The sequence below is a fragment of the Eptesicus fuscus genome, chromosome 20 (assembly GCF_027574615.1).
Source record: "Eptesicus fuscus isolate TK198812 chromosome 20, DD_ASM_mEF_20220401, whole genome shotgun sequence".
NCBI classification, from domain to species: Eukaryota; Metazoa; Chordata; class Mammalia; order Chiroptera; family Vespertilionidae; genus Eptesicus; species Eptesicus fuscus.
The window spans coordinates 16,693,883-16,721,690 of record NC_072492.1 but is presented as its reverse complement, the minus strand read 5'-3'; the positions used below and the strand labels follow the sequence as shown (position 1 = coordinate 16,721,690).

Here is a 27,808-nt window from a genome sequence, read left to right as displayed (position 1 = left end):
TCACCAGTGATTAATCCCAGCTTTAATGAGTATCCACGGAACAATTGTTTCTCATTACATGATTGTAGGCTGAGTGCACACACCTCTTATTCCCTAAGCATAACAGATTTAGCTCTTTTGTGAAAAATATTCAAACATTACTTTCTTCAAAAGATCACCAAGCCAAATATTTGGCCATATTTTTATTTACTACATATACTATAAACATATACAATACATGCTACAAAAAAAAACATTTTTTCAAAATCTTACTGTCAAGAAAGTGTATAGTGTTATAATACAATGGCACATGTTCATATTTTTATTTCAAATTGGTTTGCTTGTCACCCATTTCAAACCATTAATAATGAAATGTTACTTAAGGATAATTAAAAATTATCTATTTGCATTATTAACAATAAACAATTCCAACAAATTAATAAGAATTAACCATGTCAAATATTAGTATCCAAAAATTGGGCTTTTGCAGAAATGATTATATTATATAAAATATAGCAGCCAATTTCAGTTTACTTTGCTTTGTGACAATGTACATATGCAATTGAATAGGATTCTAGTATTGGTTTTTGGAAGATATTTTTAAGAAGTCCTTTGATTTCTCAAGGTCCAACAACTACCACATCAAGCCAAATCCAACCCAACAGTTCATATAATGGCTTTGGACAAGCCATCATTGAAAAATAATTATGGGTAGAGGTGCATGTTCCACTAATATTCCATAAGATGAAAAGAGACATTACAAGCCAATATCATAATGTCAAAGGCAAAAGAAAATACAAATATTCAAAGCAGTTGTGACAAGGTTTCTCTACAAATATTTTAGATGTCATACTTTCAGAAAAACAAGATTTAATGTGTACTTATTTGGATTTTACAGTATCTATGCTCTAACTGAAAATTTAACAGAGTAGTCAGGTGAAATTAAGTCTAGTATTGCAAATTTGTTCATTCAACAATGAGCACCCACTGTGTGCATAGCACTATGCTAGGATTTAAAAAGTCGAGCATTGATGTCTTTATCAAGCATTACCTTAGTGTGAGGTAAAAATACATTAAATTAGCGTCAATGCATTAGTTTACTTGTGGTAATGTATGTAATCCTGTGCCAGTTGGCTTCCCTGCGCCATATAATGAGCTTCTGCATTCCTCTCATTCACTCACACAAACATCTGCACATCAACTGTGCCAGACATTGTGCTAGTCACTGGGATATCATGATTTGGTGCACGCCAAAAATGCAAATTAATCATTACCTATGCAAAAGAATTAGAAAGATACGTTTCTTTTCTAAAATGAGGCCCTAAGCAAAATATAAAGTGTTTCTATTGGTTGTATCATACCATATACCAGTTACTGCCTTCCTAGACTGGAAGCTAGCTTTGAAAGTTTCATATTGTAGTCTATATAGCCTAGATCATTTTTGGTCTCAGAAATCTATTTTTTGGAGCACCTGACCCCATATAAACCATTCTGTACTTAAAAGGATTTGTAAACTAAACTTCAACATAAAGACCCAAAACTGAAGGCAGTTTATAATATAATGTACTTCATGCACTGTTCTGGCAATGTGAAATGAATAATACCTAAGTAATTCATGATTGGTTCAAACATTTTTCAAAGTGCTAACCCTATCTCCAAACTCATGTAATTTTAACTTGACTTATACAAGTTGCACATAAAGCAAAGGGCAGAATTTGGCCACACAACCTTCTATGGAATATTCTAAGTGATTGGTCCTTCCACTCCAAGTAGAAGCTAAGAATTCCAAAGAACCCCCTAACAGGATACTGGCTCTCAGGAGAAATGTCCCTGCTGGATCCCATTAGTCAGGAATCTGTTTAGCTGCAATAGCAGTGTGAACCTACTATGACCCCTTGAGGAAAGGCAGAGAGCTGAGTGTGGCTGTCCACTCAGTGAACCCAATACTGGCTTAAAGCTATGCACTGAATAAAGTGCTCTGCACATCCTGCTTGTCATCTGGAATGAAAATAAACACTTTTCATGAGAATTAACCTATCTGCGGAAAAGGATGACAAGGGCTCAAAGAATCCCAAGAAAAAGTATGAAGCATTGACTTAGAAGGAAGAAAATGCCTTTAGTAGTGTCCTCAGAAATCTCAGGATTTGAACTGTCAGAATGAGTCATACAATGGTCATGTTCTATAAATGAAAAAGCAATCCCACTGCGTATAATTCACATGGTACATGATTACTTTCTGGGGGTGAAAGGGAACAGTCTATTGCCATTTGATAGGATGGTTTCAGAAGGAAAAAAAAACCACCATTGGATAAATCAGGGTAGGTAGTGTGCAACACTTCTCTCCTGTCCATCAGTTTTCCACAGGTTGACTTGCATTGCCTGAGAGAAAGGAGGCAAGATACCTACCTATCCCTCTGATACACTCAGGCATGGCAGCTACCACCTAAAATGTCCAATTCAGAAGTTAACACACAAAGCCCTCCAGTTTTGTACCCTGAACGTGGTAAATGGAACTAGGGATGTAGTAGTTCAGTCTAAAAATGATCACAGGTAACAGAACACTTATATAAACTAGACTGTGTCTGACATCTGTAAAAAAAAAAAAAAAATGTATAGATGGCAACTGGAAAGGAAAAAAATAAAAAAGGATTGTTCCCATCTGTCAGCAAAACTGTTGAGCTATACTCAGCTGAAGTCCTCATCAGGATTCTGTTGATCCAGCAGACGAACATGTGTGAATGGGAAGTGACCTCGTTTGCCATTACACTCCCCTTCCCACTGACCACTGACATTAATCTTCGTAACCTTTACCAGCTCACCGACCTGCAAGAGGAGATAAGGAGAGCAATTTATTTCCAGTTATGAATGAAAGCTGAAACTCTAATCTCTGATTAGGCATACCCTGCCCACGATTGCTCTAGGGCTGACATTACAGAAATGGCTATTTGCTGCCTCCCAAGCCCCAGCCATCAGACTGATTACTTGTGGTTAATGCAGGCAGAAAGAAGTGATTTTTAGCAGTGCAGAAAGACACACAAAATACAGAAAATAGAAAGGATCCTAGAAAATGATACTTTATGGAAATATCAAGTGTCTTTTGATGAGCAAGCCCAACTCGAGTAACCTACTATTCCTTTTCTTTGTACCATCTTTAGCTTCCAGCCTGCCCCACAAGCTCTGGCCTAGGAAAAGAAATCCATGTCCTCCCCTAACTTCCCACCCCGGCATATAGCAGAAGCACAATCTTCCAACCCACTCTCATACACATATTCTGGCCTATTACTACTTATAGAGCAGAGGGCAATCATAGGAAGCATACTTCACTTGGTCGCAGAAAATGAAGTGTTCCCACCACTTTCCTATCAAGGCAAGGCTTTCCCCATTTGGGCAGATATCGGCCAAAATTCCAAATTCCATCAGCTCCCTGCAAAGCCCCTACCTCTTCACCAACCTCACCCTTACCCCACCATATACTGACAGACTTTGTTGCTTCCTCAATGCCACTTGGTACCTGTTCATTAATAAGGGAACATTAATAAGAGGACATCTTGTTTTTGCTTCTGTTATAAAAAGCTTTCTGTTGCAACATCAGATATAAAATTTTGACAATCTAGGATATACTAGTACCTCTATCCTGCTATGAAACTAAGACAAGGTCAAAAAAAGAAAAAAAACATCAAATGAAAAAGAAAAAAAAAAAAGAACACAAGGTCAGTCTAACAAATAGATTCATCCTGTGGCAAAATAATAAACATTTTGTTTAATATTTGGAGATAAGGCCCCAGATGTCACTGGACTAAAGAACTTATAACTATCTTTTGCCCTGGCCAGTGTGGCTCAGTTGGTTGACCTTCATCCCGTGCACCAAAAGGTTGCCGGTTTGATTCCCAGTGAGGGCACATGCCGATTACAGGCTCAATCCTCAGTACAGGGTGTGCAGGAGGCAACCGATGGATGTTCCACTCTTACATGGATGTTTCTCTCTCTCTAAAAATCAATTAAAAAAAAAGAGAGATTATAACTATCTTTTATCAATATCTGAGTTCTGAGCATACAAGTGATTTCTAAGTATAACTGTTCATTTGGTTTTACTAAATTAATAACTACTATTTATTGAACGTTCATAAAGTATTGTGGAGGGTGTTTTATATTAATTATTTTCTAATCATTGTAGTAACACTATAAGACAGGAACTGTTTTCATATTACAAGTGAAAAAAACTGAGATTTAGAAAAATTACACGATATACACCTTAGGCCAGAGGTCACCAACCGGTGGTCCGTGGACCACTGGTGGTCCATGAGGTCTGAAAGGTTGGCGACCGCTGCCTTAGGTCATACAGCCAGTGGCAGGGCTGGGATTTAAGCCCAGAAGTATCTGGCTCTAAAGCCAATTTATTCTCTTTTTACCATACCAGGAACTTTCTAATTATGCTGCCAGGGCCCTAGGGGTTCTCTAAGAATGTCTGTAGGCCAACTACTGGCAAAGCCAACTCAGGTCTAGGTTCAGGCCTTCTCTAGAACCAGCTTGATCTCACTCACAGAGGAAACAGCTGCCCTACTGGCCTGTCTGTAATTTCCTAAAGAACTATCTTGAAACCAGAGGCCTAAAGCTGTTGCGGGAAAAGTAAAAAGAAACCAGGAATATTAGAGACTATATTTGGGATAAGACAAAAAGGTGAGAAAAAGCAGCAGCTCAGTTTGCTGATATTGTCAAGATTAAGGCTAATGGTGTAAGGGGAGGAAAGGGAACATACTGCATGCCCATCCTTGCAAGCAGATCTGATCCCTATAGGCTGCCAGCACCAGGGTTCCGTTTATTCCAAGCAATCTTCCAGTTCAACATTCCTGACATCTGATCAGCCCAACTGTGACAGGTAAAGACTTTCTTACAGTCTTTGGGAAGAGGAAGGCCAGACATCAAGGGATAATTTCCTTGCTAGTAAAATTAGTTTGAAAGATTTCTTCCTTTATCCCCAATTCTAATTCTCAGATTTTATCTCACTTGTTAGCTTATTTTAAAAACTCTTGCAGTGTTGCAAGAAGGTAGGCACACACAAAAAAGAAAAATAAGCTAGGCACACAGCATCAGTTCCATAACATTTGACTATACCTTAGTGAATTTTCCTTGTGCTTGACCTGTCAGCGACCCTTGACTCCCCACCCTTTTCACACATACCACGTTACTAAAATTAATGCCCGTGCTGCTAGCCCCTTGCTACGTTAAAGTCAATTATATCATGTGCAGCACTTCTTTCCTCCATTTTAAATATTTGTATTACCTGTCAAAACCCTCATGTCATACTAAGTGCTATTTTTGTAGCTGAACCAAGAATACAAGTCCGCCACTTAAGAAAAATACTTGAGCCCTGGCTGGTGTGACTCAGTTAGTTGGTCGTGGTTCTGTACACCTAATGGTGGCTGGTTCGATTCCCGGTCAGAGCACATATCCGGCTTTTTGGTTGATCCCGCGTGTGTGTGTGTGTGTGTGTGTGTGTGTGCGTGCAGGAAGCAGCCTATGTTTCTCTCTCACATCTATGTTTTTCTCTCTCCCTCTCCCTTCCTCGCTCTATAAAAATCAATAAAAATATTTAAAAAGAAAAATATTTAAGGGGATGTGTATGCTCATGTCAAAAATCTAAATGGCCACTCATGTTAGGTTCCCTTCCATATGTAGTCAATGTGGCCAATTTCTTTTAAGTTAGTTTGATGACATGCCAGCTAATATCCCTATCTTGTGTCATATCTGAATCCATCATTTTATTGATATTAAAGAACATACACAAGGGATATGAAGGAACATTCTGGAGTGCTGGAAAGGTTCTATACTTTCATCTAGGTGATTATCAGTAGGTGCATATACATATAAACTGTGAACTGAATGCTTATGATTAGTACATTTTACCAAATGATTTCAAATCTAAATAAAAAGGTGTCAAGAAAAGGATGTCTGTTATATTTCATCCAGCTTTTCTAGGTGTTTTGTAGAAGATGGTTCTTCAGAGTACATCCTTAAGCCCACCATTCTACTTGATACCAAAATCTAGGCTTTAATACCCCTCTTCTCTGTGTTATACTGTTTATTTATTAAATTCTAAGCAAGATTAGCAGTATTTGATTTTTAAAAACGTTTTTATTGATCTTTAGAAAGAGAAAGGGAGAAAGATAGGGAGATAAAAACATCAATGAGAGAGAAACATCGATAGGCTGCCTCCTGCACACCCCCCACTAGGCATTGAGCCTGCAACCCAGGCATGTGTCCTGACCAGAATGGAACCAGTAACCTCTTGGTTTCTGGGTTGATGCTCACCCACTAAGCCACACCAACCAGGCATACAGTCTTTATTTTTAGAAATTCAAAGTGCCATCTCAAATCACATCCCACAGAGCTCTAATTAAAGGCAGGTTGAAATGTGGACCAATCCAGTCCCTTGCTGTCAGTACCAAAGAACTACACCAGCTTCTTCACAAGTAAGGCAACAAAACCTGCTGATTTCAAGTTTTAAGCAGTCAACTGAGCTAATTAAGCTATCTATTGTGGCCTTGAAGTACAAATACTTTGAGAAAAACCTTAATAAAATTAAATAACCCTTTGTACCATATGGGGTCTTCCTCCTCAAACATTCAAAGCACATGGGGACTCCTGGAGTAAAAAAAAAACAAAACTCTAAAGGCAATATGACTATCCACATGAGGCCCTAGTGCTTCAACAGTTTGGAAGAAAGGGTGGTTGACACCCTAGGGGATTAGGTGGGCATAGTCTAGAAGGGGACAGAGCAGTCTAAGAAAATGGTGCTGAACTATTTTGGCTTCTGTAACTTATTTCTTGAGCCCATTTCTTCTGCAACTCACTTCTACCTCTGTGACTTTCTAAATAAACTTTCTCTTATAATTTGGGAAAAAACAAACAAAACAAAAGAAAATGTTGCTATACTAAAAGCGGTTCTTTCTTCAAGTCAGAAACATGACACGTTTCTGAATGCATGCTCCTCTTCCTGTTAGGCAACAATTCACTAAAGCCAAATTCCCAAAGGCCAGACTAGAGAGGATGAGGGGGATGCAGAAGAGTTTGAAGCTTGATATACTGTATCAAAGACAAAGAAAGCAAAACTGAACACTTGCCCCAGATATGTTACAATCCCAAGATACAGACCTAGCTGGTTTGGCTAAGTGGATAGAGTGTCAGTCTGCAGATTGAAGGATTGTGGGTTCAATTCTGGTCAAGGGCACATGCCTGGGTTGCAGGCTTGATCCCCAGTAGGGGGCATGAAGGAGGCAGCCTATCAATGGTTCTCTCTCATCATTGATGTTTCTCTCTCTCTTCCTCTTTCAAACAAGAAAGAGGGACAGTAGACACTTGTCTTAATGAACAATACAGAAATCTAGACTTACAATACCAGAAAAAGACAAACTAGACACAGCAAGGACATGCCACTCATGTTCTTATAACTCCCATCTCATTTTTTCTGTTAACAAAGGGGAAATTGGGGTCTTCACTCTTATTTTCCATGTTTCACAGAGTTCTATGCAGGGAAATGTAGAGTTCAAGTAATCACTGTCAGATATTATCAGGGACCCAAAGCACTTTACAACTTCCCTATCTGTGCCCTGAAGAACAAGCCCAAAACGAAAAATAAGAATAAAATTTTAAAAAAGACTAAGTCCAAGCCTAAGAACACCAGAGAAGCTAGCTCCTTGGTTACTCTGAAATGTTAACGTCTATCAAAGGCAAAATGCAAGGCTGAATCAGAGAATGGGAGTTATATAATTAGTACAATTAAAGATATTGTGATGGTTTTGAACAGTCTACAGAGGCATAAAGTAAATTTTAGCACCTGCAATTTACAAGATAAGATTCATTACTACGCCAGCTTCTAAGGAGCCATGAAACAAAAATCTAAGATCAAAATCTTAGCTCAAATCTAAGATAAAAAAATGAAAGCTGCCTCTACACAACTCTGCTGTTATTTCCAGAATTTCTTCTTCAAAACATGCAGCATATCTGCATTGTTTAAAATGTCTTAATCAGGATAAATTGGATGGAAAAGATAGAATCTGTCTGATTCAGTTACATTCCCCAGGATATGAGTACCTGACTGACTCACAAATTTATAATATGCAGAGGAATACCCATACTTTGGTTAACTAGAATGAACCTCTTCTTTCCAGATTCTTCATCTCTACTAGAGAAATCTGGTGGGTGGAAAAGAGGAAGTATCTAAAAACTTATATTCCAGTGGGGGACTCTGGTCACAGCAAATATACCATGCAGGGAATATCCATCTGTAAGACAAAGGCAGGTGGTTCTTCAGCACTGTTTTTTAATTTACTGTTTTAAAATACAGAAACCCTTTCTTAAAAACAAAAACAAAAAATCAGTCTGTCCTAGCCAGTTTGGCTCAGTGGATAGAACATCAGCCTGTGCGCCGAAGGGTCCTGGACTGCATTCCAGTCAGGGGCATGTACCTCGGTTGCAGGCTCCTTCCTGGCCTGGGCCTTGGTTGGGCAGGTATGGGAGGCAACCAATCGATGTGTTTCTCTCACATCAATATTTCTCTCTATCTTTCCCTCTCTCTCCTACTCTCTCTAAAAATCAATGGAAAGCCCTGGCTGGTTTGGCTCAGTGGATAGAGCATCCGCCTGGGGACTGAGGGGTCCCGGGTTCGATTCCAGTCGAGGTCACATGCCCAGGTTGTGGGCTTGACCCCCAGTGGGGGGCGTGCAGGAGGCAGCCAATCAATGATTCTCTCTCATCATTGATGTTTCTATCTCCCTCTCCCTTCCTCTCTGAAATTAAAAAAAAAAGAAAAATCAATGGGAAAATATCCTTGGGTGAGAATTAAAAAAAGAATAATCTTAGAGAGACCCTAATATATAACGAAGATAAAAAGTTACTTTGGTTAAGCAAGACAGGGAACCCACAGCCTTGCATCCTCAGCTTTCCTCTCTCCCCAGGCACCTCCTGGGAACTCTTAGGATAGTGAGAAGCCTTAGTCTGAAGACTGCTAGTCTAATATATTATCTCTAGGGTCCTGCCCAATTCTAAAATACGATGATTCTATTGTATGTTAACTACAATTTTTTATTTATTTTAATTTTTTTTTAATTTTTTACAATTTTTTTTTTTTAAAAAGGAAAGAAGGATGGAGCGTCGGCCTGCGGACTGAGGGGTCCCGGGTTTGGTTCCGGTCAAGGGCATGTGCCTTTGTGGCGGGCACGTCCCCAGTAGGGGGTGTGTAGAAGGCAGCTGATCGATATTTCTCTCTCATCGATGTTTCCGATTCTCTATCCCTCTCCCTTTCTCTCTGTAAAAAATCAATAAAATATATTTAAAAAAAAAAAAAAAAGGAAAGGAAAAAAAGAACTCAAAGAACCCTTCCAGAAAAATACATACATACATACATACATACATACATAAAATGTAATGATTCTGATGAATCAATTTTAAGGTAAGTGTATACTGAATGTCAGCTATAATTGAAAAATAATTAAAAAACATTCAAGTTAAGTATAAAACTCCACTAAAATGCACCTAGCTGGTCTACAGATCTGGACTTACAGTGGGTCATATATACCAATAAATGGTGTTTGTTGTTGTCATTTTTTAAAATATACTTTTAGATTTCAGAGAGGAAGGTAGAGAGACAGAAACATTAATGATGAAAGAATCATTGATCAGCTGCCTCCTGCATGCCCCACACTGGGGATTGAGCCCACAAGCCAGACATGTGCCCATCACAGTATCTTTAAGTGACTTAGCGAACCATGACCTCCTGGTTCATAGGTGGACGCTCAACCACTGAGCCACACTGGACAGGCTGTTGTCTTTTTTTTTTTTTTAACCAGAATTCTAAGGTCAGAAAGCCAGAGTCTCCTAATCTTATCTTCCAGCCTCATCTTAATAAGGATGAGGCACAGCTCCTATGAAAAACCAGAAATGGGAAAGGAGAACAGTGCCTCCCTGCACAGATAGTACAACTGAGGGTATGCTTTCAGTGAACCCACATAAAACCTGCTTTGAGGAGGGCAGCAGCACTGTTAGAAAACAAAAAGAGCTCTAGACAGTTTGGCTCAGTGGACAGAGCATCGGCCTGTGGACTGAAGGGTCCTGGGTTCAATTCTGGTCAAGGGCACATGCCCGGGTTGCAGGCTTAATCCCCAGTTGGGGGCGTGCAGGAGGGAGTGATTCCCTCTCATTGATGTTTCTCTCTCTCTCTCTCTCTCTCTCCCTTCCCTCCTGAAATCAATAAATAATGTATTAAAAAGAAAAAGAATTACAGACTGAATTTGGGTATGGTAGAAAAATACGATGGTAAACTAACACCATGTTTTTTGTGTGTTTTTTTAATATATTTTATTGATCTTTTACAGAGAGGAAGGGAGAGGGATAGAGTCAGAAACATCGATGAGAGAGAAACATCAATCAGCTGCCTCCTGCACCCCCCCCCACTGGGGATGTGCCCGCAACCAAGGTACATGCCCTTGACCGGAATCAAACCCGGGACCCTTCAGTCCGCAGGCCAACACTCTATCCACTGAGCCTAAGCGATTTCGGCCTAACACCATGTTTTTAATCACATAAGATGTTTTAAAGCTATACCTTGGGGTATTTGTTCTAACTCAAAAGAGGCCATCTTCAGCAATCAACATATGTGGCTCAAAACCAATATCCCAACAAAAAAGAAAACATACTAAAATCATAAACTAGTTTTCTACTTAAATCTCTATTTCACGCCAAAACCGGTTTGGCTCAGTGGATAGAGCGTCGGCCTGCGGACTGAAAGGTCCCAGGTTCGATTCCGGTCAAGGGCATGTACCTTGGTTGCGGGCATATCCCCAGTAGGGGGTGTGCAGGAGGCAGCTGATCAATGTTTCTCTCTCATCGATGTTTCTAACTCTCTACCCCTCTCCCTTCCTCTCTGTAAAAAATCAATAAAATAAAATAAGAAAGAAAGAAACAAAAACCTTCTAAAAAAAATCTCTATTTCACTAGATCAGTGATGGCGAACCTATGACACGCGTGTCAACCCTGACACGCGTAGCCATTTCTGATGACACGCGGCCGCATGCTGAGGATGAAACATTTGCTGCTCCTGAGGATGAAACATTTGCGACTAGAGTCTTGTAGTTAGTTTTTTCCTCAAAGTGACACACTACCCGAGTTATGCTCAGTTTTTTGGCGAAGTTTGACACACCAAGCTCAAAAGGTTGCCCATCACTGCACTAGATTGTGTTTCACAGCAGGGCAAGCAGCTCAACCATTTTTGAGCACTAAGGCCTCTAATCCAGGCAGGCATCATTAAAAACAATTCTCTTTCAGAAAGCAAATGCAGCGCTGGCTGGCACCAGTGTCCCATGCACCAAAAGGTAGGTGGTTCCATTCCCAGTCAGGGCACATGCCTAGGTTGCGGGTTTGGTCCCCAGTTGGGTTGCATAGGGAAGGCAGCTGATCAATGTTTCTCTCTCACATCAATTTTTCTCTCTCCCTCTCCCATCATCTCTCTCTAAAAATCAATAAAATCATATTTTTAAAGAAAGAAAGAACATGAAAATGGAAGGAAGGAAGATTAATGTGATATATATTCTCTCCTGGTGTTAGCTGACTTATCCCATGAGTGCTATTTCCATACTCCAGTCCAGTGCTAACAAAGTCTACAATGACTGTCAAGTGTCACATCTGTTGCCCAGTCAGTGTGGCTCAATGGTTGAGTGTTGACCTATGAACCAGGAGGTCATAGCTTGATTCCCATCAGGGCACATGCCCGGGTTGCAGGTTGGATCCCCAGTAGAAGGTATGCAGGAGGCAGTCGATCAATGATTCTCCCTCATCATTGATGTTTCTCTTTCTCTCCCCATCTCCCTTCCTCTCTGAAATCATTAAATATATATATTTTTAAAAAGAGCCACACCTGTCATGTGCACAGCACCATGATGGATGTTGCCATCATCTGAACTGAAATAAAAACATGAGGCTAGAAACTTGTTTTCTTCATTCTCCAAACTCTAAGTGGGAAAAAGTGGTGTGGCCTAGACAACATATATTTCATTTTTCTTCAAAGCAGGGACACAATACTTTTAAGTCATAACATGATCTCAAAGAATATACACTTCAAAAACATACATTTTCCAGTCAAACCTGTAAGACTCAAAATACACTATCCAAAATGTAAAAGAAAAATTTCAAATCCAGTAATATCAGAGACTGGTACAAATAAATTCTGGCTTATTCTGTGGGTTAACACTCTCCCATTTAGACGCAGGGCAGCTCTTACTCTTTAGTGTATGAACATGACCAAAGAAAACAAAATTTAGAGAAGATGTCAGTTTATAAGAATACACATTTGCTCCTTCTCAGCTAATATGTGCTCATATAACTACAGCCTGTGCTGATGAAAGCTAATTCCTTATACTCAAGTTATAATATCAGGAGGCTCTGAAAGATGGGATAGCATGCCACTCCTGTACAAGCTTTTATACTGAACCACTAGCTCTGCATAACTCAGAAAGGGGGAGAGGTAAAGGGGGAGGTAGGGAGAAAGGGAAAGGGAGAGAGGAAAGAGACAAAGCTGTGAATGCTAAAGAGAGGAATAAACACAATGGTTGGCCAGAGAAGAGGGGCTACCAAGGATAACTATTTACCAGTAAAAGGTAATAATTTATTCCTCAAGAGGAACTAGCTTTTTGCCTGCAAAATGCATTATACAACAAAGACCCAAGTAAACCTGCTGCTCCTTGGAATTAATATTTGAGTATATCTCTTCACATCTGTACTACACTTTACTTTTCCTCCTGAATTATTACTTGAACACAATCAATCAACAGTAAGAATCCCCATGCCCCAAAAGTAAAAACATGAAGTTTCTGTGGAAAAATTCCATGTAAGTGCTCTGACAGGAACCACTTATTATTACTCAAATCTTTGTGAGCCCACCTTATTTCAGACAATGATAAAAAAGAAAGAAAGGAACAGGTTAGAATGTAGATGAGAAAAAACAATTTAGGTTAATTCCTGTGAATTCAGGTGGTGTTATTAATCAAAGTATGTTTAGTAGACCAATCAGAACATTCAGTTATACAGTTTTAAGCTTATTCATTCCAAAATAGGTTTTCTATAAAAAAGAGAAAACCCAATTAAATGCCCAAATCAGTACTTAATGGTTCAACATCTACAACATCACAATGTTGGAGCTTGTATTCAGCATTCCTACAAAGCTCTAAGAGGTCTAAAAGGGAGATCCTGTAGCAGATCTCTTCTTTCTATATTTTGCACATTATGTACCTCCAAAGCCAAGGCTGTCTTGTCGTAGGCATTAGGGACTCGCTTCTGGATTACCCTGGCATAAATGGGCCCATTCTGGAGGTTAGGGAGCGGAGTGTTGACGCTGGGTTGGGCATAGGGCCCAGGCTCCGGCCCACCCAGTGGCTGTGGGTGGGAACCCTCCTGGTTACCTCCAATCATAGCCGATACTGAGGCGGGGCCAGGTCTATACTTCTCCACGTAAGGGACTGGAATCATCCCCCTCTTGCCTTCCATGTCCTCTGCATTCCACCACTGCTCTTCAGGCTTATCCCGGATTTTCAGGATGTCTCCTTTCTTAAAGGGAAGATCTTCTTCATCATTCCCATTAAAGTCAAAGAGGGCTCGCACATACTCTATCTCCTCCTGCCTGAGATTCACTCCACTACCCTGCCTGGATCTGGAAACTGGTTCTATCAACGTTGTAGTGTCCAAATAGTGTATTTTGTAGAATTCCAGTAAAGCAGGCAATGAATCAAACTCTTGATCTCCTATTCGGAGCCTGGAGGGGCTCACCCCTGGAAAAAAATAGAGCAGGGTATTATTTAAAGATGTATTACACTGGTGATAAAAACACAGATTTTAAACATTTCCCACACACATTTAGTCAATATTTTACCAGAAAAAAAAAAGTCTAAAAAAGAACCCCTTCTCCTCATAGCAAACAAACCATATTTTGTAGCTGAAACATTCCCTGGGAAAAAAGAGTCCCACCACCACCTGCAGCAGAGAAGGAACAGATCATGGTAGACCAAGCCACTCAGGACAGGCTCTCATACTGGATCGAAGACAGCAACATGGAGACCTGTTGTTCATTCTCCCAAAATGTTATTATCCCATTTACACAGTAGCACAGTGTTCAAGGTTTTGTTGCAATATTTTCTTCAACCTCAGGGAATGTAGCAAGCTCTCCTTTCTCATAGGTCCCAGCAGCTATTCCAGGAAGAGGTGGGGAGAACTTGGTATTTATCTACACTAAACTCATACATTTGTTCTCTTCACATCTAAAATGTACAATTTGAAAGAGAAACAGTTTTAAGACTGATTGCTGCCCTAACAGGTTTGGCTCATTGGCTCAGTGGATAGAGCGTCAGGCCTGCGGACTGAAGGGTCCCAGGTTTGATTCCGGTCAAGGGCGTGTACCTTGGTTTCGGGCACATCCCCAGTAGGAGGTGTGCAGGAGGCAGCTGATTGATGTTTCTCTCTCATCGATGTTTCTAACTCTCTCTCCCTCTCGCTTCCATCCTGTAAAAAATCAATAAAATATATTAAAAAAAAAAAAAAAGACTGATTGCTGAGTTGGCTGGGTAAGTCAGTTGGTTAGTGTTGTCTGCAGGACTGATTCCAGGTCAGGACAACAGAGAATAATCAACCAATGAGCCCTAGCCACTTTGGCTCAGTGGATAGAGCATAGGCCCTCGGACTGAAGGGTCCTGGGTTCCATTCAAGTCAAGGGAACGTACCTTGGTTGCAGGCTTGATCCGAGGCCCTGGTCGTGACATTTGAGGGAGGCAACCAATCGATGTGTTTCTCACTTGGATGTTTCTTCCTGTTTCTCCCCCTCCCTTCCACTCTCTCTAAAAATCAATGGAAAAAATATCCTCAGGTGAGGATTAATGAAAGTAAACAAATGAATAAATAAAAATCCCTTTTAAAAAATCAACCAATGAATACATGGATGGGTGGAATGAACCATTGTTTCTCTCTCTTCTTTCCTCTCTAAAATCAATTTTTTAAAAAACTGATTGCTGATATCAATATCATTTATGATAGCCAAAAAAAAAGCTTTATTTGGCAAAAAGAAAAAAGGAGTCTAAACAAAAACGAAGAAACTGCTTAAAAATCAATACCTAAGGGGCCTTCCCTTAAATATAACATGGAAACTGGGTTGTTCCCTTAGAAGAAACAGGTCATAGAAAAGGTAAACAAGGATGCTTGCGGGGGGGGGGGGGGGGGATGTTAAAATCCTCAACCTCTGATGACACACTGAGGATCCAAGACAAAGGACATATTAGAAATGCTTAAAATTTGCAATATGCAAAGGTGTGTGTGACCTTAGACACAGGGCCTACTTTAGAATGTATTCTCTCTCTATCAAGTTCTAGAATTGAAGAATAAATAAACATATATCAGTTCAAATAAGAAACAGTTTTGTGTGGTTTAATACTCACCCGAGGATATGTTTTCACTGAGCTTAGAGAGAGGGAGGGAGAAACATTGATGGACTGCCTTCTGCATGCACCCGGACTGGGAATCCAATCCACAATCTAGGTATGTACCCTGACCAGGAATCCAACCCACAACCCTTCGGTGCATAGGACAATGTTCCAATCACTGAGCTACACCAGCCAGGGTGAAACAGTTTTCTTTTTCTTATTTTAAAATATATTTTTATTGACTTCGAGAGAGAGGAAGAGGGAGAGAAAGAGAAACATCAATGATGAGAGAGAATCAGCTGCCTCCTGCACACCCCACATTGGGGATTGAGTCCACAACCTTGGCATGTACAGTGACCAGGAATCGATCCGTGACCTGCTGGTTCATAGGCCCATGCTCAACCACTGAGCAACACTGGCTGGGCTTCTTCTTCTTCTTCTTCTTTTTTTTTTTTAAGATTTTTAGACAGAATGGAAGGGAGGGAGAGAGGGAAACATCCATCAGAGAGGCATATCGATTGGTTGCCTACCACTCTCGCCCAGGCCTAGGATCGAACCTGCAACCAAGATACATGTCTATGACAGGGAATAGAACCCATGACCCTTTGGTCCGAGGACTGATGCTCTAACCACTGAAGAAAACCAGCTAGGGCAGAGAAACAGTTTTCTAATGAGGAATACAAACTTTTAACTTACACTCTGCTGAGCACCAAAATATCAAATCATCTTTATTAGATTTAAACGTTTAAAAAATGTATTGATTCCAGAAAGAGAAAGGGAAAGAGAAACATCAATTTGTTGTTCCACTTATTTTTAAGTTTTCTTAGTGCAGTTTGGTGCATGTTTTTTTTTTACTTGTGATGAGATACACATAACCATTTTAACCATTTTTAAAGTTAAAATTTTAACCATTAAAAAAAATGTTTATTGATTTTTTTTTTTTTAGAGAGGGAGAGGGAGAAACATCAATGTGAGAAACATCCATCTGTTGCCTTCCATATGCATCCTGACCTGGAATCAAACCCACAACCTGGGCATGTGCCCTAACCGGGAATTGAAACAGCAATCTTTTGGTGCATGGATTAGCCACACTGACCAGGATCCCATTTTTCTTCTTTCTTTTTTTAAGAGAGACAGACAGACATGATTTGTTGTTCCACTTAGTTATGCAACCATTGGTTGCTTATTGTATGTACCCCAGATCAAACCTGCAACCATGACTTATCAGGACACTCTACCCAACTGAGCTTACCCAGCCAGGGCCCTTTACTGGATTTTTTGCTTTTGGTTTCCTGATAATAGCTCCATAGACAATTGTTTTTTGATTTTTATAATTTCCCATATTCTTCAAGAACATGACTTTTTAAAATTGATCTTACAGAGAGGGAGGGAGGAAGGGAGAGAGGGAAAGAAAGAGGGAGGAAAGAAGAAAGATCGGTTGCCTCCCACATGCACCCCAACTAGGGATCAAACCCACAACCTGGGCATGTGCCCTGATCAGGAATCGAACCGCCATCCTTGATGTACAGGACAAAGCTCCAACCAACAGAGTCACACCAGCCAGGGCAAAAACATGACTTTTAATGGATATAAAGCATTCCCAATGTTTCACTAGTGCAAATGATGCTGTTATTAGCATTTTTGTTCTTATTAATGACTATTTTATTACTTCCTTAGGAAACAACTTAAAACGCAAATTACTTCCTTAGGATAAACAACTTAAAATGCAACTGCGGGATCAAATGGTAAGAACATTACAGTTTGCCCAGCTGGCTTGGCTCAGGTGGCTGAGCGTTTGACCTGTGAACCAGGAAGTGCAACTGCAAGTTCAATTCCCAATCAGGGCACATGTCCAGGTTTCAGGCTCAATCCCCAGTGAGGGGTGTGCAAGAGGTGGCGGATCAATGACTCTCTATCATCCTTGATTTTTCTATCTCCCTCTCCCTTCCTCTCTTAAGATCAATAAAAAAATATTTTAAAAAATTAAGGTTTATGTTGCCAAATTGCCCTCTGAAAATTTGCATGATTTTACACTCCCACAGGTGGTTTATGAGTTCCCATTTTCCGATGTCCTTATCAAAACAGCATTTTAAAAATCACTGCCAATTTAATAAGAGAAATATTATCTTTTGAAATATCATCGTTAGTTGTTTGCTTTTCACATTTTTTGACTATTTGTACTTCTTTCATGAAAGTTACTTAAGTCCTTTTTAAGGAAAATTGGACAATCTACCCTCTCCATTTGTATTAACAATGACCCACCCATCCAAAAGCCATAGCGATTAATGCTGTGAAATAGGAACACTGTGTTAGTCCAGAGGTCTAAATTAATTCACCACTCTAAAAATGATACCCAACTGTCTTGTTCAATGTTAGAAAATTTTTCTTCCAGAATGACCAGAAAAACTACACTTGATGAACTACGTAAGGACAAGGTCAGTTATGAGCTCCAAGGAGACCTACTTAGCACTGCTGGACAAAGAAAGCCTCCAGGGCAGAGTGTAGGGAGAACCCTCACAACAGCGAAGGGCCCATGGTCTAGAAAATGGTCCTAGTAACATCTGGGGAGAAAAGATCCCTTGGTAAGAGTAGAGTAGAGCAACAGCCAAATGGTTTTCACTAGTTGTCTTTTTGGGACAGTAGTTGGCAAACAGTAAGTGTTAGATTTTATTTTTTTAAATCCTCACCTGAGGATATGCTTTTATTGATTTTAAGGGGGGGGGGGGAGAAAAACACGATCCACTGTGTCCCCACCCCTTGTACACCCAGACTGGGGATCACCCTGAAACCCAGGCACGTGCCTTGACCAAGAATCAAACCTGCAACCTTTTGGTGTATGGGACAACGATCCAACCAACTGAGCCACTCGGCCAGAACAGTAAGTGTTAGAGATATTATTCTTACTGAACATAACTTTAAAGTGAGGGAAAGAAGTTAAATGAAAATCTGTTCCCAGCTTTAAGAAGCTCACAGCATAGCTGGGGATACATAAAAGTTTAAGTGTGGTTGGTGAGCAAGAAGCAAAGCAGCACAGCACGTCTTAGGAAGATATGCTTTTTCACCCCTGTGGCTTTCACTTTCAACTGGAGATGTGTTCTTACAAAAGTAAAATTTTGCCCCTAGCTGGTGTTCTCAGTGGTTAAAGCGTCAGCCCATGGACTGAAGGGTCCCAGGTTCAATTCTGGTGAAGGACACATACCTTGGTTGCAGGCTTCATCCCCAACCCAGTTGGAGCATGTGTGAGAGGCAACCAATCGATGTCACATTGATGTTTCGTTGTTTCTATCCCTCCCTTTCACTGTCTGAAAAATCAATAGAAAAATATCCTCAGGTGAGGAATAACAACAAATCATGTTCTCAAATACAACAAAATCACAATGAAAAAGTAGCTCTGGCCCTAACCGGTTTGGCTCAGTGGATAGAGCGTCGACCTGCGGACTGAAAGGTCCCAGGTTCAATTCCGGTCAAGGGCATGTACATTGGTTGCGGGCACATCCCCAGTAGGAGCTGTGCAGGAGGCGGCTGATCGATGTTTCTCTCATCGATGTTTCTACCTCTCTATCCCTCTCCCTTCCTCTCTGTAAAAAATCAATTAAATATATTTTTAAAAAAAAAAAGAAAGAAAAAGCAGTTCTGGCCACTACTAAACATTTGCAAGGTATCCTTTTAACTCTTAAGAAGGAAGGCAACTACTCCCTGTCATCCATTATTATGACTCCAACTAGAGACCTGGTGCACCAATCAGTGCAGGGGTGGGGGCTGGCAGGAGGTTGGCCAGCCCCCCCCCCCCCCCCCCCCCGGCCGCTTCGAACTCCGGGTCAAACTCCCAGTTGAAAGGACAATTTGCATGTTAGGCTTTTATTAGATAGGATATTGCACTAGCCCAAGTGAAATTTGTGTGTGTATGTTGATTTTTTAAAATATATTTTATTGATTTTTTACAGAGAGGAAGAGAGAGGGATAGAGTTAGAAACATCGATGAGAGAGAAACATCGATCAGCTGCCTCTTGCACACCCCCTACTGGGGATGTGCCCGCAACCAAGGTACATGCCCTTGACCGGAATCGAACCTGGGACCTTTCAGTCCGCAGGCCGATGCTCTATCCACTGAGCCAAACCGGTTTCAGCTGTATGTTGATTTTTTTTTTCTGGGGGGACAGGGAGCAGGGTTTAGAAGAACAAATAAGACCACTAAGCCAAATCCCTTATAAAGATCAGTGTGAGAATTATTAAAAGAAAAACTAGAAGCTCATCTTCCATAAAGGTATGAAGTTGGTTCAATTAATTTCTTGTTCAAATGCTTCATGGTGTAAACTGGGTCCAATATTTGTGTTGTTGTTTTCAGCTTGACAATTCCAATGGTCACAGAAATGCAAGTTAAGCACCAAGGGAAATCTTTCACATTATCTATAAATTATTTATCTATTCTAATTCCACAGAGAAATACCTGTTTTTGTGTACTTCTGGAGCAGTTAGATATATGTGAAATCAAGCTTTGTTGGTCCAAACTCCAGAAGAAGGGAAGGGAGGGGAAGAGAATATACATAAGTCATAGATAAGCTCAAACCTCACCACAACTATGTGTCCAGCTCCTTTTCTTTTTTTTTCTTTTTTTTTGGGGGGGAGGGGTAAGGAAAAGTTTATTGATCAAGAAGATGGGAGAACTAATTCTCAGATCCATCTTAAGAGAGTCTGGAAATCAAGCATCATTTTCTTCTCAAGGGAAGGGAGGAGTGGGGAGGCAAGGGGTAGGCACTGCCTTAGACATAGGTAGGCAGGGAAAGGGATGAAGAGCTCAAACTCTCTAAATTCTTGTTCCGGGTCAACCCCACTGGGGCGTCCTGACAAAGGGACTGCTCAGCCTCAAGCAGAATTCCTTCATGTAATTAGCATGTCTATAGCTGGAGCACTTAGCAAGGCTACAAAGAGGGAGCACCTCACCGTTACTTCCCCCTCTATGTTGATCCCTCAATCCTGAGGGGTATAGGGTAACTGGGTTCAGGTTCAAGAGGGCAGATTCACTTGTAGTTTGGAATCTAGTTTGCCTGACCATTGTGACCCTCTTCTCTGGCTCTTACAATCTCACACATATCTACCTCTTCCACGATCCATCGCTGAGCCCTAGAGGGGCATTTTGGGTGTTCAATTTTACAAGTAGAGAACACTGCAACGGCAGAAGCAGCAGGCCAGGATACCTGTACCCTAAGTAATGACAAGGCAGTCTGAATCTGTAAGGCTGCCAGTCAGGAAGACTAGATGAAATGACGGGCTCAGAGCTTCATTTTTGTTAGAATGAAGACAGGCAGTGACACTCTAACAGATTCCCAGGTCCTGAATCCAAACGTCCCTGATGATGTCATTAGATGCTCAAGCAAGCTCTATGTGTGGCTTACACAGCATCAGTCACCAAAACAGCCCAAGCATGAGCTGTTGTGCTCTAAGTTTACATTGTGTGGTCTAACTGGAAAGACTGCTGGGAACCATGTACTAGTAAGCAAAGTGATATTCTGTTTTATCAGCCTCCAAAGTCAATCTTCATTTGTTAGATTTCTGGTGACATCCAGAGTCTCTGCATGTCTCTCTCAGACATGACATTGCTGTCAAAGCCTCATCAAGTATTTCCAATTGTGTCCCTTCTTACAAATTGAGCCTTGGCTCACAGAGAAACAGCAAACAAATGGGTAGAGTCCAACATCCTGGCCCTATGGAGGCCCCCAAAATGCAGATGGCTTTGTCCCAAGTGAGAGAAAGCCCTTGACTGAACCTGAACCCAGTTGCCCTATAGTCCTCAAGACTGGGGGATCAATAGAAAAGGGGGAGCAACAGTGAAATGCTCCCTCTCTGGTAGCCTTCAAGCTAACCACTCCTGCTATATCCAGCTCCTTTTCCCTAGTTATCTTCTTCCAACCACAAACAGCCAAGCCAGGAAATAGAAAGGTGGGAAAGGAAAAGAGATAAAGTCAGTCTAGAGAACAGAACCAAGGACAGGGCTCTCATTGCTAAGACTTGGAAAACCTCACTGACTTGTTCTATATCAAACTTATGCTGGATTCTGAACATACAGTTTAAACTAACACATTCAGAAATCAAAATCAACACATTATTGTTCTGGTTTCTATACATGCTCAACTTACTACTTTAAAACATTTTTAGCCCTCGGGTTACATCAGTTTTTATGATACCACTTCCTGAAAGTTTTATGAAGAACACCCAAGAGCTGGCATGGGTACTACCACAACCTTTTTGATCTGACAGCACCTCCTTTTTCCTTTCCTCTTTCCTAATTCCCACTCCCTCTCACTTCTCCTTAGCTTATGGTATTTACAGAAGTTGCTTAAACACCCCCAACTACCTGTCCAACACAAAGGGCTAAAAAGACCACTGACTTCCATTTGTGAAGGTATCTTTAAGAGGTATCAAGATGTATGGTCTCCTAAGCAAACAGAATTTCTATAAATGGATATCAGCATGGTGATTTGCAGGTTCAGAATGATTGGGTTTGATGAATTCTGTCTGTCATTTACTAGCTGTATGAGCTGGGTTTTTTAAAAAATATATTTTATTGATTTTTCACAGAGAGGAAGGGAGAGGGATAGAGAGCTAGAAACATCGATGAGCGAGAGACATCGACCAGCCGCCTCCTGCACACACCCCACCGGGGGATGTGCCTGCAACCAATGTACATGCCCTTGACCGGAATCGAACCCGGGACCCTCAAGTCCGGAGACCGACGCTCTATCCACTGAGCCAAACCGGTTTCGGCTGTATGAGCTGTTTTTTAACATTTCATGGGGCCAAATACCTACCTAATAAAGTTCCTAAAAGTAGCCAGTATATTATGGGTGCTCAACAAAAGAAAATCCATGCCCTGACCAGGAAACCCAATACACCAAGGTTACAGATTCGATCTCTGATCAGGGCACATACAAGAAGCAACCAATGAATGCATAAATAAGTTGAACAACAAATCGATGTTTCCCTCTCCCTTCCTCTCTCTAAAATCCATTTTAAAAAAAAAAAAATTGGTTTTTTTTTGCCCTAACCCGTTTGGCTCAGTGGATAGAGCGTCGGCCTGCGGACTGAAAGGTCCCAGGTTCAATTCCAGTCAAGGGCATGTACCTGGGTTGCAGGCACATCCTCAGTAGGTGTGCAGGAGGCAGCTGATCAATGTTTCTCTCTCATCAATGTTTCTAACTCTCTATCCCGCTCCCTTCCTCTCTGTAAAAAAAAAAATCAATAAGTCCTAACCAGTTTGGCTCAGTGGATAGAGCGTCGGCCTGCGGACTGAAGGGTCCCAGGTTCGATTCCAGTCAAGGGCATGTACCTTGGTTGCGGGCACATCTCCAGTCGGGGGTGTGCAGGAGGCAGCTGATCGATGTTTCTAACTCTCTATCCCTCTCCCTTTCTCTCTGTAAAAAATCAATACAAAAATATATTTTTTTAAAAAATGTTTACTTAAAAAAAATCAATATATATATATTTTTTATTATTATTATTTTATTGATTTTTTACAGAGAGGAAGGGAGAGGGATAGAGAGTTAGAAACACCGATGAGAGAGAAACATCGATCAGCTGCCTCCTGCACACGCCCTACTGGGGATGCGCCCGCAACCAAGGTACATGCCCTTGACCTGGAATCGAACCTGGGACCTTTCAGTCCGCAGGCCGATGCTCTATCCACTGAGCCAAACCGGTTTCGGCTATATATTTTTTTATATTGTTTTTTATAACAAGCCCTGGCCAGTGTGGCTTTTGGTTGTTTCCCATGCACCTCAAGGTCGCCAGTTCAATTCCTGGTCAGCGAAAATGCCCAGTTGCAGGTTCAATTCCCAGTTAAGGAGGATACTGATCAATGTTTCCCTCTCACATTAATGTTTCTCTCTCTTCTTCTCTCTTCCCCTCCCTCTAATATATATATGGAAATTCAGCTTAATACGCCCCAACCTCTAAATTTCTTTAGAAATTTTCCATTTATCCCCAAATCCAGTCTGCTGTTTCCAAGATTCCACAGAATCTCAAGCTGCTTCTCAAAAAATTCTGTAGTCAAATAAGTTTGAATAAAACCCAGTATCCAATAACTGCCTCTCTTGGAGGGTCATAATTTCACAAGGGCATAGTAAAGGCTTACAGAAGTCCTGTAACAAACAACCCTTCTTCCTTTTACCATGGAATCTTTCTTGGGGGCGTGTAAAACCTGTAAGTAACTCACTGAAGAACTTTCCAGAACCACTAAATGGAGGGATACTCTAATATTGAGGAGTAAAACATGAGGACCAGGTTTGAGAACTGCAAAGATGAGATAAACAAATGAAACAGAGATGCTGAAGGTACAAAGAGGTGGCAGTGGGCAATCAGCAGTCCCACAGGATCTCCAGAAAAATGGCTTCAGCAGCACAATTACCACCCTAGCTTCTGCCCCCCAATACCCAAAATTAGGCAAGTTTTTATGTTCCCTTCACCCACTACAGCAATAGGTGGGGAGCTCTCAGTTGAGCAGGTAATAGCAGGCACCATTCTATTTCCACATACTGGATCCAAGGTACTTTCACAGCACTACATCCCCCTCCACTCCAGCACATACATCCTAAGACATGCTGTTTCAGCATTGCTCACCAAACCACCATGCATTCTGAGACCCTTTCAAAGCTAAGAAGGTTTCCATTTGTTTCAACTCCTCCCTCCCAACTTCATAGTTATGTTCATAAAATTAACATATCTAATACTTAATTTGTACTTACTATACTCCAACCCCATTTCTAAACATTTAATACACTAAAACTCATTTAATCCTCCCAACGACCCTATGATGTCCTCTTTCACACATGAAGAACCAAGGCAGAGAAAGTTAAAAAACATGCCCAAAGTTACGTTAAGTAGTAAGTGTCAGGTAAGATTCAAACCCAGGCTCGAGAGCTCAAGCTTGTAACAACTTTCCCAACTTACACTTACTCAGTTTTGTCAATTATCTACTTGTCAAGGTTAGTAATATCACATTGTTTCAAGAGAAAAAAACTAGCGAATCAATGATTGCAAAGCCTTCCCCAGAAGTATACTTGACAGAGCATGATCCATAGATCTGACCAAGCCCTGCCCTATGGCACTGGAGCACAGCCAGGGCACTCCCAGGCTACAGCCACAACCAGAGTCTGCAGGAGTTGAGCACCCAAGTTAAAAATAGGTTCACTGGAAAGGTTAAGAACTCCTGGTTTATTTTATCCCTAAGCCTCTAAAAACTGTATCTACGCCATTCCATATACATTTTACCTATATCTTATGTCTATAAAATACACTGTATTATCCTAAGCAAAAAAGCTCATTTTCCATATTCAATTTGCCAAATAAGGAATTTAAAAACCTCTTCATCATTGACTTTAGATAGCAGATGAGTACTGTCTGAACACTAAAGCCAATTTTTCTTTTTGCCAATTTCTTCTTGTCATCCTTTCCTTTTGGTCTTTAAACAGAATCTGGGACCCCATGACAGAGCCAAAAGTGAGTCCTCTATGAGCACTGCTGGGATCTCAATAGCAACCTGGCTTTGACAGAAAAGAAAACAGTTTAATAGTGTCAGCTCTCAAGTCAAAATTCCTAGGTTCAAATTCTGGCTCAGTATTTACAAGCTGTATGACCTTGGGCAAGTTATTGACTCTCTGATTCTCAGTTTCCTCACCCATAAAATGGAAATATTTTAATAAATGGAGATCATAGTCTATTCCTTACTAGATTGTTATAGATAGTAAATGAGATGAGGCATATATTAAGTACTCAGCAAAGTACCTGGCACAGAATAGACAGTCAATAAATGTTAGCTATTAATATTGTGTATGTCTTTCTAAAATTCAGGTTTCTTTTGAAACCTCTGTGTGGTTTCAAAATGAAAAGAGCTTGATGTGGTATAGTGAAAACAAAGATTAAGAATTCTTGCCCTACCCAGTTTGGCTCAGTGGATAGCGCATTGGCCTGCGGACTCAAGGGTCCCAGGTTCGATTCCCATCAAGGGCATGTACCTTGGTTGCCCGCACATCCCCAGTAGGGGGTGTGCAGAAGGCAGCTGATTGATGTTTCTCTTTCATCCATGTTTCTAACTCTCTATCCCTCTCCCTTCCTCTCTGTAAAAAAATCAATAAAATATATTAAAAGAAAAATAATTCTTTACAAGGGGAACTGAATCAATTACCCTACATGGAAAATATAGAGTATATAGCAAAAATTATTACCACAATGTCCATGAATTTTCCACACCCCATCGACAAACTTTGGCAATCTTCACTTTCTCTTTTGTGCCAAGGGATCTGAACTCATGTATGTTATGAAAAGGTGGAACTCAATATCAAGGTAAGCGCAGAGATATAAAGTCATAATGCCAAGGTGTGGAGAAAGCTCAAACTAAGAAACCTGCCAGCTGCCATTTCCAAAATTTGCAACCAATAAAACACATACACAAACAAAACATTGAGAATTGAGTCTCAGTGACAGTTTACCGTCATGTCACTGCATGAACAAAAAACCCTAGACACCATGCAGATGGCAAAAGTAGACTATATCTGGTATAGGGCAAATATATGTCACATTGATATTCCCATTTCATGTTATAATACTATTAAGCCAACCAGACTGAGAAAGACCTAGGATAATTTATAGACTTAATGACCCCACACTCTTTTTGAAACTGCTGTGCATTAACAACAAAGAGACTGACTACCTTGTCTTCCCATTTCTGGCCAGAGTAAATAAATCTAAACTGGGACTGTTCTAAAACGTTAAGTCTGCAAAGCCTGAATCAGGAGCTTCCTGATTCACTGGAGGCTGGCCTGTATCTAGTCTCAGCTGGTCAGAAGGAAAATGCTTCAATTTGGGAACAATGAGAAGGCACTAGGACTCTTGGTGCTGTCACACAGATAATGATCACCTCAAACTTACTATGTATCCCAGAAATCTCAAGTACTAAGTACATAAATCTCCTTCATATTTCCCAACAACTCCAATGGCATGGGTAAGACAGTCATAGCTCAATGATTCTTGACAAGGAAGACCCAGTACAGATCATTTAAATTCTCAGAGAATCTGCCCAGCAGAGGTCTGTTCCCAACATCTAGACTCAGGCCACAGCCCCAACTCACTGAGTAAGAAGAGGCCCTGGACCACAAGACTGACAATGTTTAAGCCCAGGAAAAATGAAGTTCCTTTCATTCACTTTCAGAGAAGGGATTGTTTTCATTGGCTTATTTCTGGTTTGTTTCCTGAAAAGAAATGTTCCCTCCACTAAACACTTTGAAAACTAAGACACCCTCCTCCCCCAACCCCCAACTGTGGAGAACAGTTTTCTGGGCACTAAGATCTCTTATAGACACAGTCCGCCCAGCATCGACTTACTCTGAGCTGGCCACAAAGGGCTCTCCTTCTATCACCAAGGCACTGAGCTCACCTCCGCGGAGGAAGAGGACGGTAAAAAGTATTTTGGAAAAATGCCCAAGAAAGGAAAAAGCTGGCCGGTTTCCTGAAGGGTGTCTCCATCCCTCCCGGCCTGTATGTGGTGACTTCCTACCAAAGGCCATCAGCGGAGTATGGCCAAACTCGGCTCTCCAACATTGCAGAAAACGTGTGAAGCCGAAAAAGCCACTTGTAGGATTATCGGCTTCATTCTCGACACTGCTGCCAAGTGATGCCCCCGCAGTGCCAACATCCCCCTCAGCGCTCTGTCCCCACGTTGCCCGGCCCAGCCCTGGTGCCGGGCCCGGCGCTAGCCCCACCCTGGAGCAAAGCAGTTCCCCTTCCCCGGGGCTGTCCTCCCAAGTCACACCCAGAGGCCTGGGTCAGCGGTTCCTCCTCCCCCACGCACGCCCGCGGGTCTGTGGGAACCAGCGCCGGCAGCACTCCGCCCCCTGCCACGGTCACTCCAGCCCTCTGCCCACGTGGGGGTCAGCTCGCGAGGAGCAGCCGGCCAGGCTGGGGAGTTCCGCGGCCCTCACCCCCGCCCGGGCCTCCCGTCCTGTCCGTCCCTCACCGGGCGGAGGCTGGGCGGGCGACGGTGGCACCGGTGGGCGCGGGCCGCTGCTGTTGATGATGTAGTGGGAGACGCGCGAGTTCTCGGAGACGCTGAGCACATAGTCCCCAGGGCTGGTGCTCGAGTCCCGCACCAGGAACACCCCGTGCCGCTGGCCCTGCAACATCGACACCGCATCCTGCCGGCTCAGCCGCCCCCAGTACCAGCTACTCCTCTCCTCCGAGTCGAAGTTGCCCGCCATGGCCGCCTCGGTGCCTACACGCAGGGCCGCCGCCGCCGCGCGCGTCCCTCCAGCCCGTCGCCCGCCGCCCAGCGGACCGGCTCGGATCTCAGCCTAACAGCAGCGCCCGAAATGGCGGCGGAGGCCGCGGGC

General features: G+C 41.7%; 1 protein-coding gene across 3 annotated transcripts; it reads right to left on the bottom strand.

The window, feature by feature from the left end:
- CRK (CRK proto-oncogene, adaptor protein) lies at positions 1 to 27,808 on the bottom strand. 3 transcript variants are annotated; one of them, XR_008554773.1, is made up of 4 exons: positions 27,436 to 27,808; positions 13,428 to 13,793; positions 8,115 to 8,261; positions 2,748 to 2,802 (listed from the first exon to the last, which is right to left on the bottom strand). XR_008554773.1 is itself a non-coding variant. In XM_008147869.3 (3 exons), exons 1-3 carry the CDS (start codon positions 27,674 to 27,676, stop codon positions 2,665 to 2,667), a joined length of 915 nt encoding a protein of 304 aa, XP_008146091.1. In that variant the 5' UTR covers positions 27,677 to 27,808; the 3' UTR covers positions 1 to 2,664. The 3 variants fall into 3 exon arrangements, 2 of the variants coding, with proteins under 2 accessions (XP_008146091.1, XP_008146092.1); XM_008147869.3 differs by lacking the exon at positions 8,115 to 8,261 and having other exon boundaries at positions 1 to 2,802; positions 13,258 to 13,793; XM_008147870.3 differs by lacking the exon at positions 8,115 to 8,261 and having other exon boundaries at positions 2,734 to 2,802.

Bases quoted from the DNA above. Each gene is read 5' to 3' on its own strand.
- CRK (XM_008147869.3), bottom strand. From the start codon at position 27,676: ATGGCGGGCAACTTCGACTCGGAGGAGAGGAGTAGCTGGTACTGGGGG. The intron at 13,794-27,435 runs GTGAGGGACGGA...ATTTTTTTCCAG, and splicing joins GCCCGCCCAGCCTCCGCCCG to GGGTGAGCCCCTCCAGGCTC. The intron at 2,803-13,257 runs GTACATAATGTG...CTCCTCTTGCAG, and splicing joins AGACAGCCTTGGCTTTGGAG to GTCGGTGAGCTGGTAAAGGT.